The sequence below is a fragment of the Podarcis pityusensis genome (assembly GCF_964106645.2).
Source record: "Podarcis pityusensis genome assembly, chromosome: 8".
Taxonomy (NCBI): domain Eukaryota; kingdom Metazoa; phylum Chordata; class Lepidosauria; order Squamata; family Lacertidae; genus Podarcis; species Podarcis pityusensis.
Genome location: NC_138033.1, coordinates 86,952,796 through 86,967,923, shown reverse-complemented (window position 1 = coordinate 86,967,923; position 15,128 = coordinate 86,952,796). Strand labels below are relative to the sequence as shown.

At 47.5% G+C, this 15,128-nt stretch overlaps 1 protein-coding gene across 5 annotated transcripts in view; it reads left to right on the top strand.

Moving 5' to 3' along the window:
* Positions 1-15,128, top strand: part of KCNIP3 (potassium voltage-gated channel interacting protein 3) — a 122,507-nt gene extending 107,379 nt beyond the window's left edge. For 4 of the 5 annotated variants that reach the window (XM_081017529.1, XM_081017530.1, XM_081017527.1 and 1 more), the window contains 7 exons: positions 686-810; positions 4,975-5,044; positions 6,679-6,749; positions 8,921-9,028; positions 9,799-9,903; positions 11,496-11,558; positions 12,627-15,128. In XM_081017529.1, the coding sequence (XP_080873655.1) occupies positions 686-810; positions 4,975-5,044; positions 6,679-6,749; positions 8,921-9,028; positions 9,799-9,903; positions 11,496-11,558; positions 12,627-12,674 (590 nt within the window). In that variant the 3' untranslated portion in view covers positions 12,675-15,128. The remainder of the gene's footprint in view (positions 1-685; positions 811-4,974; positions 5,045-6,678; positions 6,750-8,920; positions 9,029-9,798; positions 9,904-11,495; positions 11,559-12,626) is intronic. The other variant, XM_081017528.1, reaches the window with a different exon arrangement.

The following is a 15,128-nucleotide window of genomic DNA, read 5'->3' as shown; positions in this document are numbered from 1 at the left end:
TTGACTTAGAGAAAGCATGTTTCAGAGGTGCTGTAAGTTAAGAGGTAAAACTGAATGCTTTACTCTCCTCCCAAAAACAAAATCTTGTGCTTCAGCTTCAATGGAAATTGAAGATCACATTGTAAAAAAGATTTCAAAGATTTCAAAGACACATTTTGCAGGGTCAGCTTTTGTGAAAACCCACCTCCCTATTTTGACAAAGAAGACTTGGGGATCTGTAGTTCAAAAGAGCTATCATCAACATAGCAAGCTACCTTACAGTGACTCAGGGCTTGTCCACACTTCCTCTTGTCTTGTGCCTAGAAAGCACTGGTCTGGGGGGGTTTCCACTTGACCCGCACTTTCTAGGACTGGTCCAAACAGTTTTCCCCTTGCCCATTCCTTTCCCAGGGAAAATCCACTCCTTAGCGCTACATGCATTTTCCAGTGTGGACAAATGTGCAGTTTGTTCCTTAAGTATCCCATGAAGGCAAGAACGCCCAGACCATCAGGGGGCGTCTCTGATGCTGTGAAGATGACCTGCATATGGACATTCTCTCCTTCAAAGGATATTTTACTGCGATAAAGCGTTGTCAATCAGGAAGTGGTTTGATTGATGCTATTTGAGCAGGCATTCTTCTTGACAGGTCCGCAGGGCAGGGGCTGTTTGGAGCAGGTGCTCAGTTTGCCCCTCTTCTCTTTGCAGACAGCAGCGACAGCGAGCTCGAGCTCTCGACCATCCGGCATCAGCCAGAAGGGCTGGACCAGCTCCAGGCTCTGACCAAGTTCACCAAGAAGGAGCTGCAGTCCCTCTATAGAGGCTTCAAGAACGTGAGTGGGAAGCTTCCACTGGCTTCTTGCACCCTCCCAGGCATTTCCTGAACTCCAGACTTCCCCAAGCCGTGGGAAATCTCAGAGCATCTTTTCAGGAGACCAGATTTTTCTCTCAGGGTGGGCCACTGAAGAGTCCCAGTGTTTTTGTGCCATCTTGTTTGGATAAGTGTTTTTACCCCGCTCTTTGGATGAAAAGGAGCTCCTAAAGCGGTTTACAAAGCTTCATAATCAAGACAGTCTCTGCTTGCAATTTAAAAGATGTGTCACATAAGAAAAGGGGATTAGGAGGGAGAAGGAGGGAAAGGAAGTTCAGGCACCGGTTCTTAGTTTAAAAGTTCTTAAGAGTGTTCTTTCTGGCAGGAATGGGAGAATCAAGTTCCCTATAGTAGGAGTTGCTAACCTGCACACCACAGGGGTTGTAGGACTACATCTCCCATCAGCCACCGCCAGCCAGCATGGCAGGTGGTCAGTGATGATAGGAGCTATAGTTCAACAATATCTGGAAGGCTACGGGTTCCCCTGTCCCTCCAATATCCAGGCATAAGAAGAAAAATCTACCCAATGGACCTAAACCAGTTAAAGATGTGATTTTCTCTCCCTGTGGAGCTGTAGTTGTGTGAGGAAAGACAGGGAGCTTTGGCAGAGACTTGGATTATTGAGCAGATCTGCCCAAGAAGCCTCGTCATTTGGCTTCAGCACGAAGTGCCTTTCAAGAAACCACCCTGCCTTCTGTTCCATGTATCTTTAATCACTGTTTCCTGTAATACTTGGCTCTCAGGCATCATCGAAATACTAAGTTAATTGTTTCTCTGCCAGCGCATATTATTCCATTTTCACTGGGATCCATCTCAGAATTGACTGATGAATCAACAGCCTTTATTTTCTAGACAGACTTTCATGTTGCAACTTTTTTAGTATTTCTTAATGGAGAAGGTTTGACGTTCCACTTCCTCTGAATTCATGACACTTGAATTTGACTGCAAGGCCTTCTTGCACCCCAAGTAAAAAACAAAGCCCCCAGTTTCCCTTCACCTCAGCAGTCAGATCCTATAACTTAGTTGCTCATGCAACACATAGTTAATCCACGGAACTCGCTCCCACAGTGATGACCACCATCTTAGATGGCTTCAAAGAAGATTAGACAAAAACAAGGGGGAAAAGGCTATTAAGTGGCTCAGGAATGCAATGCCTCAAGGAGATAATCTTCTGAGGCTCTTCTCCAAGAGAGGTCCAGAGGGTGGCAACATGAGAACAGGCCTTTTCTGCAGTGGCCCCCTGTCTGTGGAATGCTCTTCCCTGGGAGGTTCGCCTGGCGCCTTCATTGTACATGTTTAGGCCCCAGCCAAAAACATTCCTCTTTAACCAGGCCTTTCGCTCATTCACACCCAATGCCCTTTTAATATGGGGGGGGGGGAGTTGTTGAGTTGTTTTTATTTTGATTATGTGTTGTGTGTTTTTATATTGTGATTTTAAGTTGTAACCACCCTGAGACCTGTGGGTATAGGGTAGTATGCAAGCATCATCATCATCATCATCATCAGTGCTCCTGACCATGATGACTATGTCCTGCCTCCACAGGAGGAGACAGCAATGCTTCTGAATACCAGGCGCTGGGACTCACCTGTGGGCAGAGTGCTCATGCGCTCGTGTCCTGCTTGAAGGATTCCCACCGGCATCTTGTTGGCCACTGTGCAAACAGGATGCTGGACTAGATGGGCCACTTTGGGCCTGATCCAGCAGACTTGCCTTGTGTTCTTAACCCCACTCAGCTTCCTGGTGTGAGTGTACATGACTTACTAAAGACCTGGAGTCACCAGTGTGGTTCCCACAGGTTGTTTTTTTATGGTGCTCACAGGGACACACCCCTTGCTGAAGTCTTCTGCTGTTCACAATAGAGTAGGTAGCCATGTGTGTTTAGTTGTGGTGTGTGCCGTGGGCCCTCAACAATTTATCGGGATTGCAAATGTGCCCGTGAGAAAAAAGGCTGGCAACCCCTGCTCAAGACTGTCTGGCCCCACCTCACAGATGCCCATGCATTAGCAAGGTTGCCTGGAAGAAACAGGGGACTCAGCTACATAAGTAAAAAACCAGGATTTGAATGCGTTATAAACATGTAGCACCAGATGGTGCTAGAGAGCAGAAATTTTGTTTATACGTGATTTTCCATAGGGGTTTTTTTTCTTTTGTTATAATGATCTAATTTCTGACTTCTTTATAGCATTTATTCCTGTGTATAGATTCACCCAAAGTCTATACACATGTGGCAGATACCACATAACCTTCCACATGAAGGTGTCATTCTGGTCACGTGGAATCCTGTACCTCCTTCTTCTCCATAGATCAGGGTGGCATCCTCCAGATGTTGTTGGACTCTTAGCTCCCACCAGCCCCAGCCAGCATGCCCAATGGCTATAGTCCAGAGCAAAGGAGGGCAGCACATTATTTATCCCTGCTGTCATGGGTGTGGCTAAGGGGGCAGGGGGCAGCTGCCCCCCAAATCAAGTAATTCAATAAAAATCCTTAACTGAGGTTCTGCCCCCCCATAACATGAAGCCTGCCCCCCAACATAAATCCTGGCTATGCCCAAGCCTGCCATACGTGGCCGTGCTAATTCCTGGGGGCCTGGAGGTGAGGCTGCAAGTTTGCATCAGGAAGGGCAGGCTTGCAGCCCCACTCCCCAGGAACCATGTGATGGTGACACTTTCACGCCAGGATCTTGTGTTTCCCATGAGACCTGCTAATCCTACACCCAGGACCAAACAGCACTGGGAAGTGGGTCTCCTCTGCCTTTAACAACAGTCTGGCATGCAGAAATTTTGCAGGTGGGCACTTTCCTCATCTCTTTATAAATAAATGTCTACACCTGCTTGCTTGCTTGCTTGCTTTATTTCCTGCATATCAGGATGTTGCTAAAGGCACAGGAGCTGGGCCAGCAAAAATGAAAGGTGGCCAGAAGACAAGTGGAAGTCAGGATGCCTGCAGCTCTCATTTTGGAAGGGCCACAGCTCAGTGGAAGAGCGTTTGCGTTGCATACAGAAGTTCCCAGGTTCAGACCCCAGCATCTCCGGGTGAGATTGGGAGAGACTCCCTGTCTGAAACGCTATCGCTGCTGAGAATATTGAGTTAGACCAGTCATCTGACTCGGTAAACAAGGCAGCTTCCTTCAGGAAGGACTGCAGCTCAGTCCTTGGCATGCAGAAGACCCCAGGCTCAGTCCCTGCCACTGCCAGGGTAGGGCTGGGAAAGATGTCCTGCGTGAAACCTGCCCCTGCAGTCAGTCTGACAAAGTATAAGGCAGCTTCCTGCATTCTGCGTTGTGCATTCACAGCTCTCTGCAGAAACAAGAGTGAGTCACAGTGGGTGTCTAACTCTGTGTGTGCAAATTACGCATTACTGAGTTTGAGGACAAATTAGAGCAAAGCTTTATGTGTACTCATAAGACATATGTGGCCCCTGATGCTTCCTGAAGTCCCACATTCTTCCATTCTGTCAGAGACTAGTTCCTTTCTTCCTGTTAATATCCTCAATTTCCCTGGCTTTAAAAAAAGCCCTGTCTGCCTTTTTATTACATTTTTAAAAAACTTTTTACCTGCTTCTATGGTTTGGGGAAAGTAAGTTCCCTCCCTCAGCTTTCTAAAAACCAAGTGGGATGCTTCTGCAATGCTACATTTGCAATATATGTGTCTGTGTGTGGTGTACTAAAGTTAGAATCCAGTAGCTGGATTCGTCTGTTGTAAGGACCTTCTGTATACTAATTTAAGAGCAACCCTGTCAAATCCAATCAGGCTTAATTCTGAGTAGAACTGCATAGGATTGAAAATTCTAATGTACCCATGGGGAAATTATCTTTATTCCATATTGGTTCACCCAATACCCTTTTCTCTCTCTAGCTACACCTAGCTCTGGTTCTGCCTGCTCCTGGCATGTGGTTCTTTAAGACATGATGGAGTCGACTCTGTGGGGCCACCTAATTTGGTTGAGGATGGTCTTGTGATTTTTGTTTTGGGTCAGATGTTGGGCCATAACAGAAAGTGAGGGTTGGGGTGGAAGTGTACATGGGACCTTAGTGAGGCTTTGCTGCTACTTGCTGGGAACACTTGTTTCCAAATGGCCAGTGGATGAACCTCCAGAGGGTAACTTCCTTCTGACTTGCATTGATAGGAGTGCCCCAGCGGCTTGGTGGATGAAGAGACCTTCAAACTGATCTATGCTCAGTTCTTCCCACAGGGAGGTGAGTCTGGGACTGATGTCTTCCTTTCAGCTGCTATTTGGGTTAAGGCACTGAGCCCCCTGCGAGAGTGATGCTGCCACAAAGCTTTCCCCCAGAACGGCAGTCCATGCAAAAGCAAGAATGCCTAGCCAACTTCTAATGCTGTGCCTCTGCCAGCCTAGTGCACCCCAGGTGTTATGGACCACAACTCCCATCAGCCTACCAGGTTGGCAAAGTCTGCTACATATACATCCAAATATGTATTGCTGCCTGTATTGGCTGGTGAAGGCAGGTGGACATGGGAAGGATGTGGGTGGATTCCTATGGTAAAAATACCCAGGTACCTAAGCAGAACTTGAATAACCATCAAACCAGTTTAAGTCCCCCAGAGAATTCTGGGAACTGTAGTTTTATTAGGGGGTGGTTATATGTGTGCTAGAAATTGTCAGCATTCTTAGCTCCCTAACTAAGGTGGCCACTTAAGCATTGCCAAAAAAAGCAGAAATGTAACACCAAAATTATAGGACACAGATTTGTATATAAAGTTTGAGTAATTGTAATTTGATGAGGATGCACAGAATTATTTGTACACTATCCCCAGCCTTCTCTCAGAACTACCATTTCAGGGCCCACGTGGATGTAATTGTGCCTATACCCTTAGAAGCATGGCCAAGACCAGTGAAACTTGGGTTCAAATCCTTTCTCTCTCATGCACAACTTAACCTCAGGATTATTATTTTTTAATAATATTTATTAAGTTTCCCAATTTAACAATCCAATAAAGGCAACATTAAAAACATTCCAAATTATAAAACAATCAAACAATCCAAATATTAAGCCAAATCATATATCTTTGTTTGACTTCCCATGCTCTGAGGTTGGAGGATCATCTCACTTTTGCACTGCTTTCTTAATTAGTCCAGGTGATTCCCATAAATCAATCTGATGTTAATCCTTCGTTCATTTTCACAGCCTCTGAGTTCGTCCCAACTTAACCTCAGGATTGCTGTGATGATAAAAATGTGATTATAAAAAAAATCCCATGGATGTCATCTTGAGTCCTCAAAATAAATGCAGGACATGGATAAATGTCCTCAGCAACATGGGGACATTGCTCCAGCAACCTGTGTGGTGGTCGGGCAAATAGTGTGGTTCCTTCACAGGTGCTATTCCATCTTGCCCAAGAGAAAGATGTTGCTGTGAAGCGGGTCCTTTCCTGCTGCTAAGATGTGTGAGCCAGGGAAGGGCCGTCACTCAGTGCTAGAACACATATTTGCATGCAGAAGGGGCCGGGTCCAATCCCCAGGCTGGGCTGGGAAATACTCCCTGCAGGAAGCCCCTGAAGAGCCCCCGCCCGTCAGCACTGACTAGGATTGAGGAAGATCTGTGGCCCCCTAGATGTCGCTGGACTCTGGCTCCCATCAAGCCCAGCCAGCGAGTTGCTTGACTACAACTCCCATCATCCTTAACCATCATCAAGGATGATGGGAGTTGGAGTCGAGCAAGTCTGGAGGGCTCCCACCATGCTGAGCTAAATGAACCAACCCGCCTGGCAGTATCCTGCACCTTCCTGTGTTCCTGCTTCGTAGGCAGAGTGAATAAGCAAGACCCCACAAGCCCCTGTAGCCCACCTGCTTCTGCTGTTCCCTCTGCAGATGCCACCATGTACGCGCATTTCCTGTTCAATGCCTTTGATGTGGACCGGAATGGAGCCATCCGCTTCGAGGTAAAGTGCTCTTCTCTCTGTTCCTTGGGTTGTGGCTCCAGGGAGTCCTTGGTGAACCATTTGGGAGGTAAAATCGGTCAGAAGCAATGGGACAGGTGGGAAAGGCCTCTCTTCTCGCAATCTACACACCAACAATTCTTTTGCTGAACATCACCTTGCTCAAAGAGGTTTTGGGTTGGGTACAAAACCCTGCCAAACCTGTTTCCCAGAGGCAAAAGTAAGGGTGAACAGGTATACTCTTAATCTGCAGGCTGTTGCTCTGTGGAAAAAACGCAAATGGTGCTTTCTTGGGTGCCATTTCCCAGCCTCAAACATACCCCACAAGTGTTCCATTTTAAGCGGGACATCCAGAATCCCAGAAGCCAATCCCAGCTTCTGTTTGCATCCCAGAATGTCCCTTTTTCAGTCCTGCGCTTTGGTGTGAGTCCTTGCCCCAGACCAAAAGAACCCTGCTGAGAGGCGGATCAGAGAGCTGGACCAGAAAGCGTATCCCTTCTGATGCCCTGATTTGGGGAATGAAAATGTTAGAGGATATGCCTTCAGCCGATGCACCATATTCACCAGGACTGAAGGGGGGGGTGAAGGGGGAGGTGCAGAGCAAAGAGGCACAGGTTCAGCAGCAGTTGGTAACCTTTTGGAGCAGTGGGCACATTTGGAATTTTGACAAAGTGCTGTGTGTGCAAGGAACAAAATGGTAGCTACAGGGGCTCGGCATAATGGCAAGATCAGAAAAAGAGGTAGGACCACAAAATGGTGAGGGGATGCTCCCCCCCCCCCCCGACACACCAGCTGCCCCATCAATGGGAGAATGGCACCCACATTATCTACTGCTGCACTTGCTGAGAAAGAGAAGCTCGTTGCGCCTCTCCTCTGTTCAGAATGGATAAAACCTTTCACAGGCGCCATAGTGCATGCAGGCACATGGGAGCATCTGTTGGTCTCCCCTGCTCTGGGGTCAGTCTATCCCCTGCATGCTTCCTTTGCCAGTGCCAGCTCCCAGTTTTGCAGCAGAGGGGCTTGAGCAAGATCCCTTAAGGTAGCCCTTTAGGAGAAGGAAAACTCTTGTCCTAAACCTTCATTGCCTTGCGGGGTATCTTCAAGAGAAGAAAAGGCTAAGGAGTAAATCCTACGCAAATCCGGAGTAGAGTCCCTACGACAGTTGGATGGCACCTTTCGGCAACTCCTGCAGCCAAGCTGGTGTCAAACATCTTGCTCTGCTTTCCTTTGGACCACATCAGCGAGGCTGGGGGGGGGGTGGTCTTGTCATCTGGGACAGCCAGGACCTCCCTGCACGCTGCCCAGGCTTGCACCCCAGGGAGGTCACTTTGGTGCTGCGAACACAGCGGATTGATGGAGGCACACTCCATTGTCTCTTGCGACAGACAGATGCCAACAGCAACAACATATAGTTAACAACTATTAGTTGTGTACATTGCTTCCAATAGGTCTACTCCAAGTATGAATAACATTGGATGCAACACAGAGTTGGAAGGTGTCAGCATAAAAACCGCTCTTGAATCTGCAGTAGAAAAGCCTTAATTGGGGAAATTCACAGACATAGCAAATTTCAGAGAAGCAGGGAGAGTTCTAGCGTCGTTGGGGAGGTCCTGAGACTGCAGATTATACACAGTACACACATTTCAAAGGCACTACATGAAAAGGCTGTAGCTCAGTTGTAGAGCATCTGTCCTGCATGCAGAAGGTCCCAGGTTCAGTCCCCAGCATCTCCAGGTAGAATTGGGAGAAACTCCCTGTCTGGATCCCTGTGGAGCCACTTGAAGGGCTTGTCCACACTTCTGTTTGTTCTGTGCTTGTTCTGTGGGTCCGAGAGGTTTTACATTTGCCCCCCTGCTTTCCCTGGGAATCCTGCTGTTTGCCACTGAATGTCATTTGGGTTTCCTGTGGTTTGATGCTTCTTCTGATTCAGTGATAAACAGCAGGTTTTCCTGGGGAAAGTGGCAGGGCATATGAAAAAACTCTTGCAGCCATCCCTAGAAAACACTGGGCAGCTAGCTGGACCAAAGGCCTGAATCAGCATAAGGCAGCTTCCTCTGCTCCTGTGTTCTTACTATGACGTCCCATTTGGAGGAAAGAGGGGAGGGGAGGTGTGCTGTTTTCATGGGAGCTGCACCATGGGATACCCAATTGCTCTGCCCCTTCCTCTCTTGCAGGATTTTGTCATTGGCCTCTCCATCTTGTTGCGTGGGACGGTGCATGAGAAGCTCAAGTGGGCATTCAACCTTTATGACATCAACAAGGATGGCTATATCACCAAGGAGGTGAGTTGTGTGTGTGTGAGTGAGAGAGAGAGAGAGAGAGAGAGAGAGAGAGTGCTTGTGCTTGTGTTCTGGCATCCTTGAGGCTACCTTTTAATATGTCTCTACTGTCCTTACTTACAGCATAAACCTTGGTAAAGTGTTGTCCTTTGTTGTCCCATCTTTGCCTTTGGGGATGATTTGTTAAAACTGTCCTTCTTGGTAGTATGAAGTTTTTAGAGTCCCTGTTCTTCAGGGTTTAGCTCTGGGCTCATTCAGATGACACCTATTTATTGAGCATTCATCCTGATTTGTTTGCACAGCTCTATACTTCATCAGGCCAAGGTATTCAGATGGATACTGGGACCTTCTGCATGCAAAACACATCCTCTCCTACTGCGCCACAGTCCTTGCGGTTTGAAGAAAGGGGTGGTTTAAATAGGAAGCTGCCTTATCTCAAGTCAGACCATTGAGTCCATCTAGCTCAGTAAAGTGTGCACTACCTGGCAAGAGGGAGGAGTCTTTCCCAGCCCTACTTGGAGCTGCTGGGGATTAAATCTGGGGCCTCTTGCATGCAAGTTAGATGCTCTAGCCACTCAACTACAGCCTCTTCCCCCGGCTGGAAGTCAGGGCTGATTAAGAAGTGCAAAAATCCTTTACATTACTCTTAAGCTTCTTGCCTTTGAGCAGAGTCAAACTAAAGAGTCCACTAAAGACAGAAAAGGAGTGGAGAGAAAGCTGGCTTCATCCGGCCTCTTGACTGCTCTGAAAGCTTTGCTGTCCTTCTCTGCCAGGAGATGTTGGCAATAATGAAGTCCATCTATGACATGATGGGCCGCTACACCTACCCAATCTTGCGGGAAGATGCTCCCATTGAACACGTGGAGAAGTTCTTCCAGGTAAGGGGACTGGCGGTGCGGGGCAGCAGGTAATTCCTTGATTAGCCAAGAAAGCAGCTGGGAGGCGCTGAAAAGGAGCAGGCAAGGTGAAATCAGAGGGCGGCGGAAGTTACAGGTGCCTGAGGCTGTTGTGTAGACACAAAAGTCCATGGCAGGATGGTGCAATTCTCCACAAGTGCCTGCTGTGTGTTTTCCTTCTAGGTATATCTGGACCATGACTCCCATCATCCTTGGCCATGGCCCATGTTGGCCAAGACTGAGGGGCACTGGACTGTCTCACCCCAGATATTCCTGCCTGACAACTGCAGTCCTCAGCTGGGGTATTGCATGCCCCAGAGCTGCACTTACTGTGCATGCCAGAGACTGAGGGCAGTATCTGACTAACGTGTCCTGTCAGCACAAGGGTTTCTGCTTGCTCAATGAAGCATCCCTGCCACACACCTTCAGATGTGCTCTGGAGGGTTGGGGAACTCCTAGGGCAGATTTAGGGGGCTGTAAAGAGAGGAGAGGAAGGAAAGTTCAGTTGCACAAGCAGAAATCCTAGCAGTGACAGGCGGCCTTCATTGCATACCGCCCTGAGGGTTGCATCCAGTGCTTTCCCCCCCAGGGGGTACTTAAGGATATGCAGTACCGGCACCTCTTTTTTTAGTTTAAAAGTGTGACACTTGTAACTTGTAACAACTTCATGGTGAGCACAGAGACCTATTTTTCTAGAAAAAGGGCAATGGTTTCATCCAGCCGTGTCGTCTCATCCACACAAGGACTTCCTTTTGTGCAATGGAGCTTGCCCTCCTTTCCTTCCCCTACATGCCCCCCAATATGTTTGGGGGTTCCCACAACCCTCTGGGACAGACTGGGGGACAGGTGAGAGGAGGGAAGAAAGAGTTCATCGCGCAAGCAGGTTTCCTTGCACAACCCCCAGGTTTTCAGTGTTGCAGCTCCAGCCTTCTGGAATCAGTGCCCAGCTGAAATTAGCCAAGCACCAAGCCTTCTGACATTGGTTGAAGATGGTTTTTGTTTAAGAAGGCTTTCCCCTGTCATTTTATGGAATAATAAACATACAGTTTTTGAAATGGTTTTATTGCTTTTGTTTTACTGAGTTTGTAATCTTTTGCATTTTATCTTGTTTTGCTGTACATTTCTTTGGTAGTAACTTTTTGTGGTTTATAAATCTGCAGATAAATAAATAAATAACTGGTGGAGGCCCCAGGTTCTTACTTAAGGACTTCCTATGTCTCTGCTTCATGTTTATTAAGCAAGCATTCTGGTGAAACAAAACCAGCCTCAGCTGGGGGTGGGGGTTGCCGTTTACTGAGGCTGTTATTTTATGGAAGTTTGAGTGCTGTCCGTCAGAGCACATTGGGACTTAACAGCAGATGCTGATTCAGACTGTCAATGGAAGCAGAGTCAGAAGCTGCAGGAGAGGGGAAAGGGAATCCCTCAATAGACTGTCCAGTGGGGCACTGCAGGCACCTCAGGCAGGCTTGCACACCCTGGGGGAGGAAAAAGGTGGGGCAATGCATTTATAGGGTCTGGACTCTGCATATCTGGGTCAGGCATCTGTTATTCACACAGCACATTTTGCATTTCAGAAAATGGACAAAAATCAGGATGGCGTGGTCACTATTGAGGAGTTCCTAGAGACTTGTCAGAAGGTGAGCTCAAGAACAGCCCCACAAAATCCTGCAGCAAGAGACCAACAGCCTGGTGCTCTTTTTAAAAGGAGTGGGGGCGGTGTGCTCTTTTTATTTAAAAGGTTTAAAGCTTTTCTGTTTAAGGGGCCCAATAAATACCCACTTTCAAGCTGAGTATGAAAATCTGAAATCATTGGGAACACTTCTTTTAAAAAATATTTTTTTAATTTGGAGGTGTTGGCAATTCAGAACTGATTCAAAATGACAGTGGAAATGTAGCAGTTGTGCTGGTTTGTATAGTTGTCACGGACACCGTCCAATAGGCACTGCCCATGGCTCATGCATGTCCACCAGAGGAAATTCAGCCATCATGCTTGTTGAGGAAATAATCGCTGGATTCCACTATAACTCCATGATCTTCCATTATCACAGTGTTTCCAGAATGTCAGAGAGCTGGCACATTTATTGCAGAATTAAGATGGGAGGGAAACGCTTTCCCTCTTTGTGTAAGGCTTGCCCACTGCATGAGTCACTGATCTGGATTTGCCTCCTGGTTTGTGGATATAAGCCCAGATCAGTGACTTAAGCAGAGATGTAGCAAGCAGCCTCCTCTGATTCTGCTGCCTCTTTGCATTGAAAATTATTGAGCCATCTAGTCAGACCTGTTGCAGAGACAAGCAGAAGTACCCATCCCCATCAGAGGCTGATTGAAGATGCTAAGGCCACAGCAATGAATCTTGCAGCGTGGTACTGGGCACCCTCCTCTGTGTAGATGAGTGCTTTGGGCTTCCTTACCAGAATCTTTAATGAGGGTTTAATGTATTTCTTACTGCATGAAGTTTGGGATTTCCTCTAGGATAAGCCTAAAGATGATGAACTTTGTTCACATTTTTCATCCCAGCCATGTGTCTGAGCAGTGCTGCTATTGTGCTTGTACCCAGCTCACAGGCTCCCCATGGGGACATCTGGTCAGTGCCTGGGAGAGCAGGAAGCTCAACTAGATGTGCTGCTGGCCTGACCCAGCAGGTGCTCTTCTTAGGCTCCTAGACAGTCACTCAGACCTCCTCTCTCTCTGTCTCCCTGCATCAGGATGAGAACATCATGACCTCCATGCAACTGTTTGAGAATGTCATCTAGGGCGCCACCGCCAGGGATCCCGCCACGTCTCTCCCGCCCCACCTGCCTCCTTGGCCTGCACTTGGACAGACCTGTCCATCTTTCTTGTGAAGCACACACGTCTTTCCGAGGAAACAAAGAAAACAACCAAAAAACTCTTTTTATATTTCAGGGTGGGGGGAATAAAAAGACAAAAAGGGAAAGAGATGCTGTTTGCTTAAAAGATTTGCTGGATGCTCACAACTGAATGTCTAGGAGCCGAGGGATTGCGCGGGGGGGGGGGGGGGAGTGACTGGGCTCTTACAGGAATCTCTGGTACAGCAGGGAATTGCTCCGAGAGAAGAGATGCCTCATCGGCCCAGGGAAAGATATTTTTCTAGCAGCATATTGGAGAAGGGTTCTGCTTTTCTGAGAGTGAATGGCAGCACTTCTCCTCCCCCAAATTTATTAAGCTCCATTTCTCAAACACCAAATCCTTCAGTACTTGAATAGGGCCGTTTTCCCCTTCAGAGTTCTGCTCTTGCACAGCTGCTGTTCATTTCAGCCAGCCTTGAATAGGGAACTACCGTTTTGCACACCCGCCATCCCTCCTGGGGGGCCATCCCTGCCCCCACCCCACCCCCCCCAGTTGGCCCTCCTGCTCCATATTCTGCATTTCACATTTCCCCCGCCCCCCACTCTCCCTTCAGCTGAAGTGAGAGGAACAGGAGAAGGATGCAAAAGTCACTTTGGAAACCCTGACTCCTGACTGACTGTGGCCTGCAGGGGCTGTTGGGAGGTGTGCAAGAGCAGCAGCAGCAGCAGAGGTCTCTGGATGTGTGTGAGCTCTGCAGAGTTGCACCACTGCAGGCAAGTCCTTAAATCCTGATCTCCGCTAGCCAGTGCTCGGCTGACATATTCTCATGGAAAGCAGGAGGATGGCATAGACTTTAAAGTCCTTGCTGCGTATACTCCCTGCTGCATATACACACAAAACTTTTAAAGCAAATTCGAAGCATATTCTTTCCCTCAAAGAATTCTGGGCACTGTAGTTTGCTGTTCCCAGAGTTACAATTCCCAGCAACTCTTGACAACAGTGTCCAGAATTCTTTGAGGGAATGTCCTTCAAATGTGCTTTAAAGGCAGAGGGTATACACAGCATATGCAAGTGGTCCCACCAGAGACGTTTTCCACACTGACTGGTCTGCTCCATAGCTCCTGGGCATTTGCAGAGGGCTCTTGGATGCATTCTAGGGCATAGACACAATTTATGCAGGTGGTTGGGATAGATTTTACAGGTCATGTAAAATGCATCCTGGAAGGTGTCCCAGAATGCTTTGTAATAAGCATGGCACAGAGAGATCGGGAATGTTGAGCAATCTGCCATTCAGAGAATCCTGACTGCCCTTTCCTGACCTTCCTCTCCCTTAATGAGGAAGTCCAGGGATTGCAGAAATTTGAAAAGCAGAGATGAGTTGACCCCCCCTCCCATTTCCATTCTTGTTGCACATCTCTGCCTGCCTCTTGGTTTAATTTAGGGATTCTACCATTACTTTGCTTTTGTACCCTTCTCTTACAAGTTACTGATATACACCAGCACATACAGTATTTGCACTGATCAAATCACAGTGCAAAACAAAAGGAAAGTGAGTCCTGATGTGATCACATTACAATTCCATTATGTGGTGCAATTTAATCAAAACACTGATGTCCATTAGTAATTTGTACAGGAAAGGAAAATTCCTGAACTGGAACTTGCAGCAAACTCTGGCTTTGCAGGAGTCTGTACAAAGCTCAGGAATCAAAAATTCAGAATGACTGATTGCTTATTCCAGAAACCAGATCAGGGAATCTGGGATGTCAAAACCCAGAGAGGGAGATTTCATGAGCGTCCCTAAAATACCACCATCCGTGCCATAAACCTAAAATGACCAGACTCAGCACTTCAAAAAGGACTTGACCCTACACATTGCAATGTCCATTTCATATTTCTCTTCTTGTTCTCTCCAGACGCAGATGGCTACAGTATTGCTCCCCCTGTCACACATAGAATCATAGAGTTGGAAGGGACCTTGAGGGTCATCTAGTCCAACCCCCTGCGATGCAGGAATCTCAGCTAAAGCATCCATGGCAGATGGCCATCCAGTCTCTGCTTCAAAACCTCCAATGAAGGAGAGCCAATACACAATCTCTCTGCTCTGATTGCCTTGGGCAAGACAGGGTCTCCCATTGCCAACCAGGCTACAAAGTGTGGTTCCCTTGTCCTCTCCCACCCACACCCCAGATCCCTCTCAGGATGTTGTGAGGTTGTACTCAATGCTTCCTGACATATGTACAGTATAAGGAATGGCCGCATGTCCCACTAGCCTTTCATTCCAGCATCTCCTAAACCTCCTTTCACAGCACAATATGGGGAGACAGTCGCTGGTTCTTGTTCTCTGTAACTACTTGATATTCAGTCACTGTATATTTTAATAAAATAAGCATCAAAAAAGA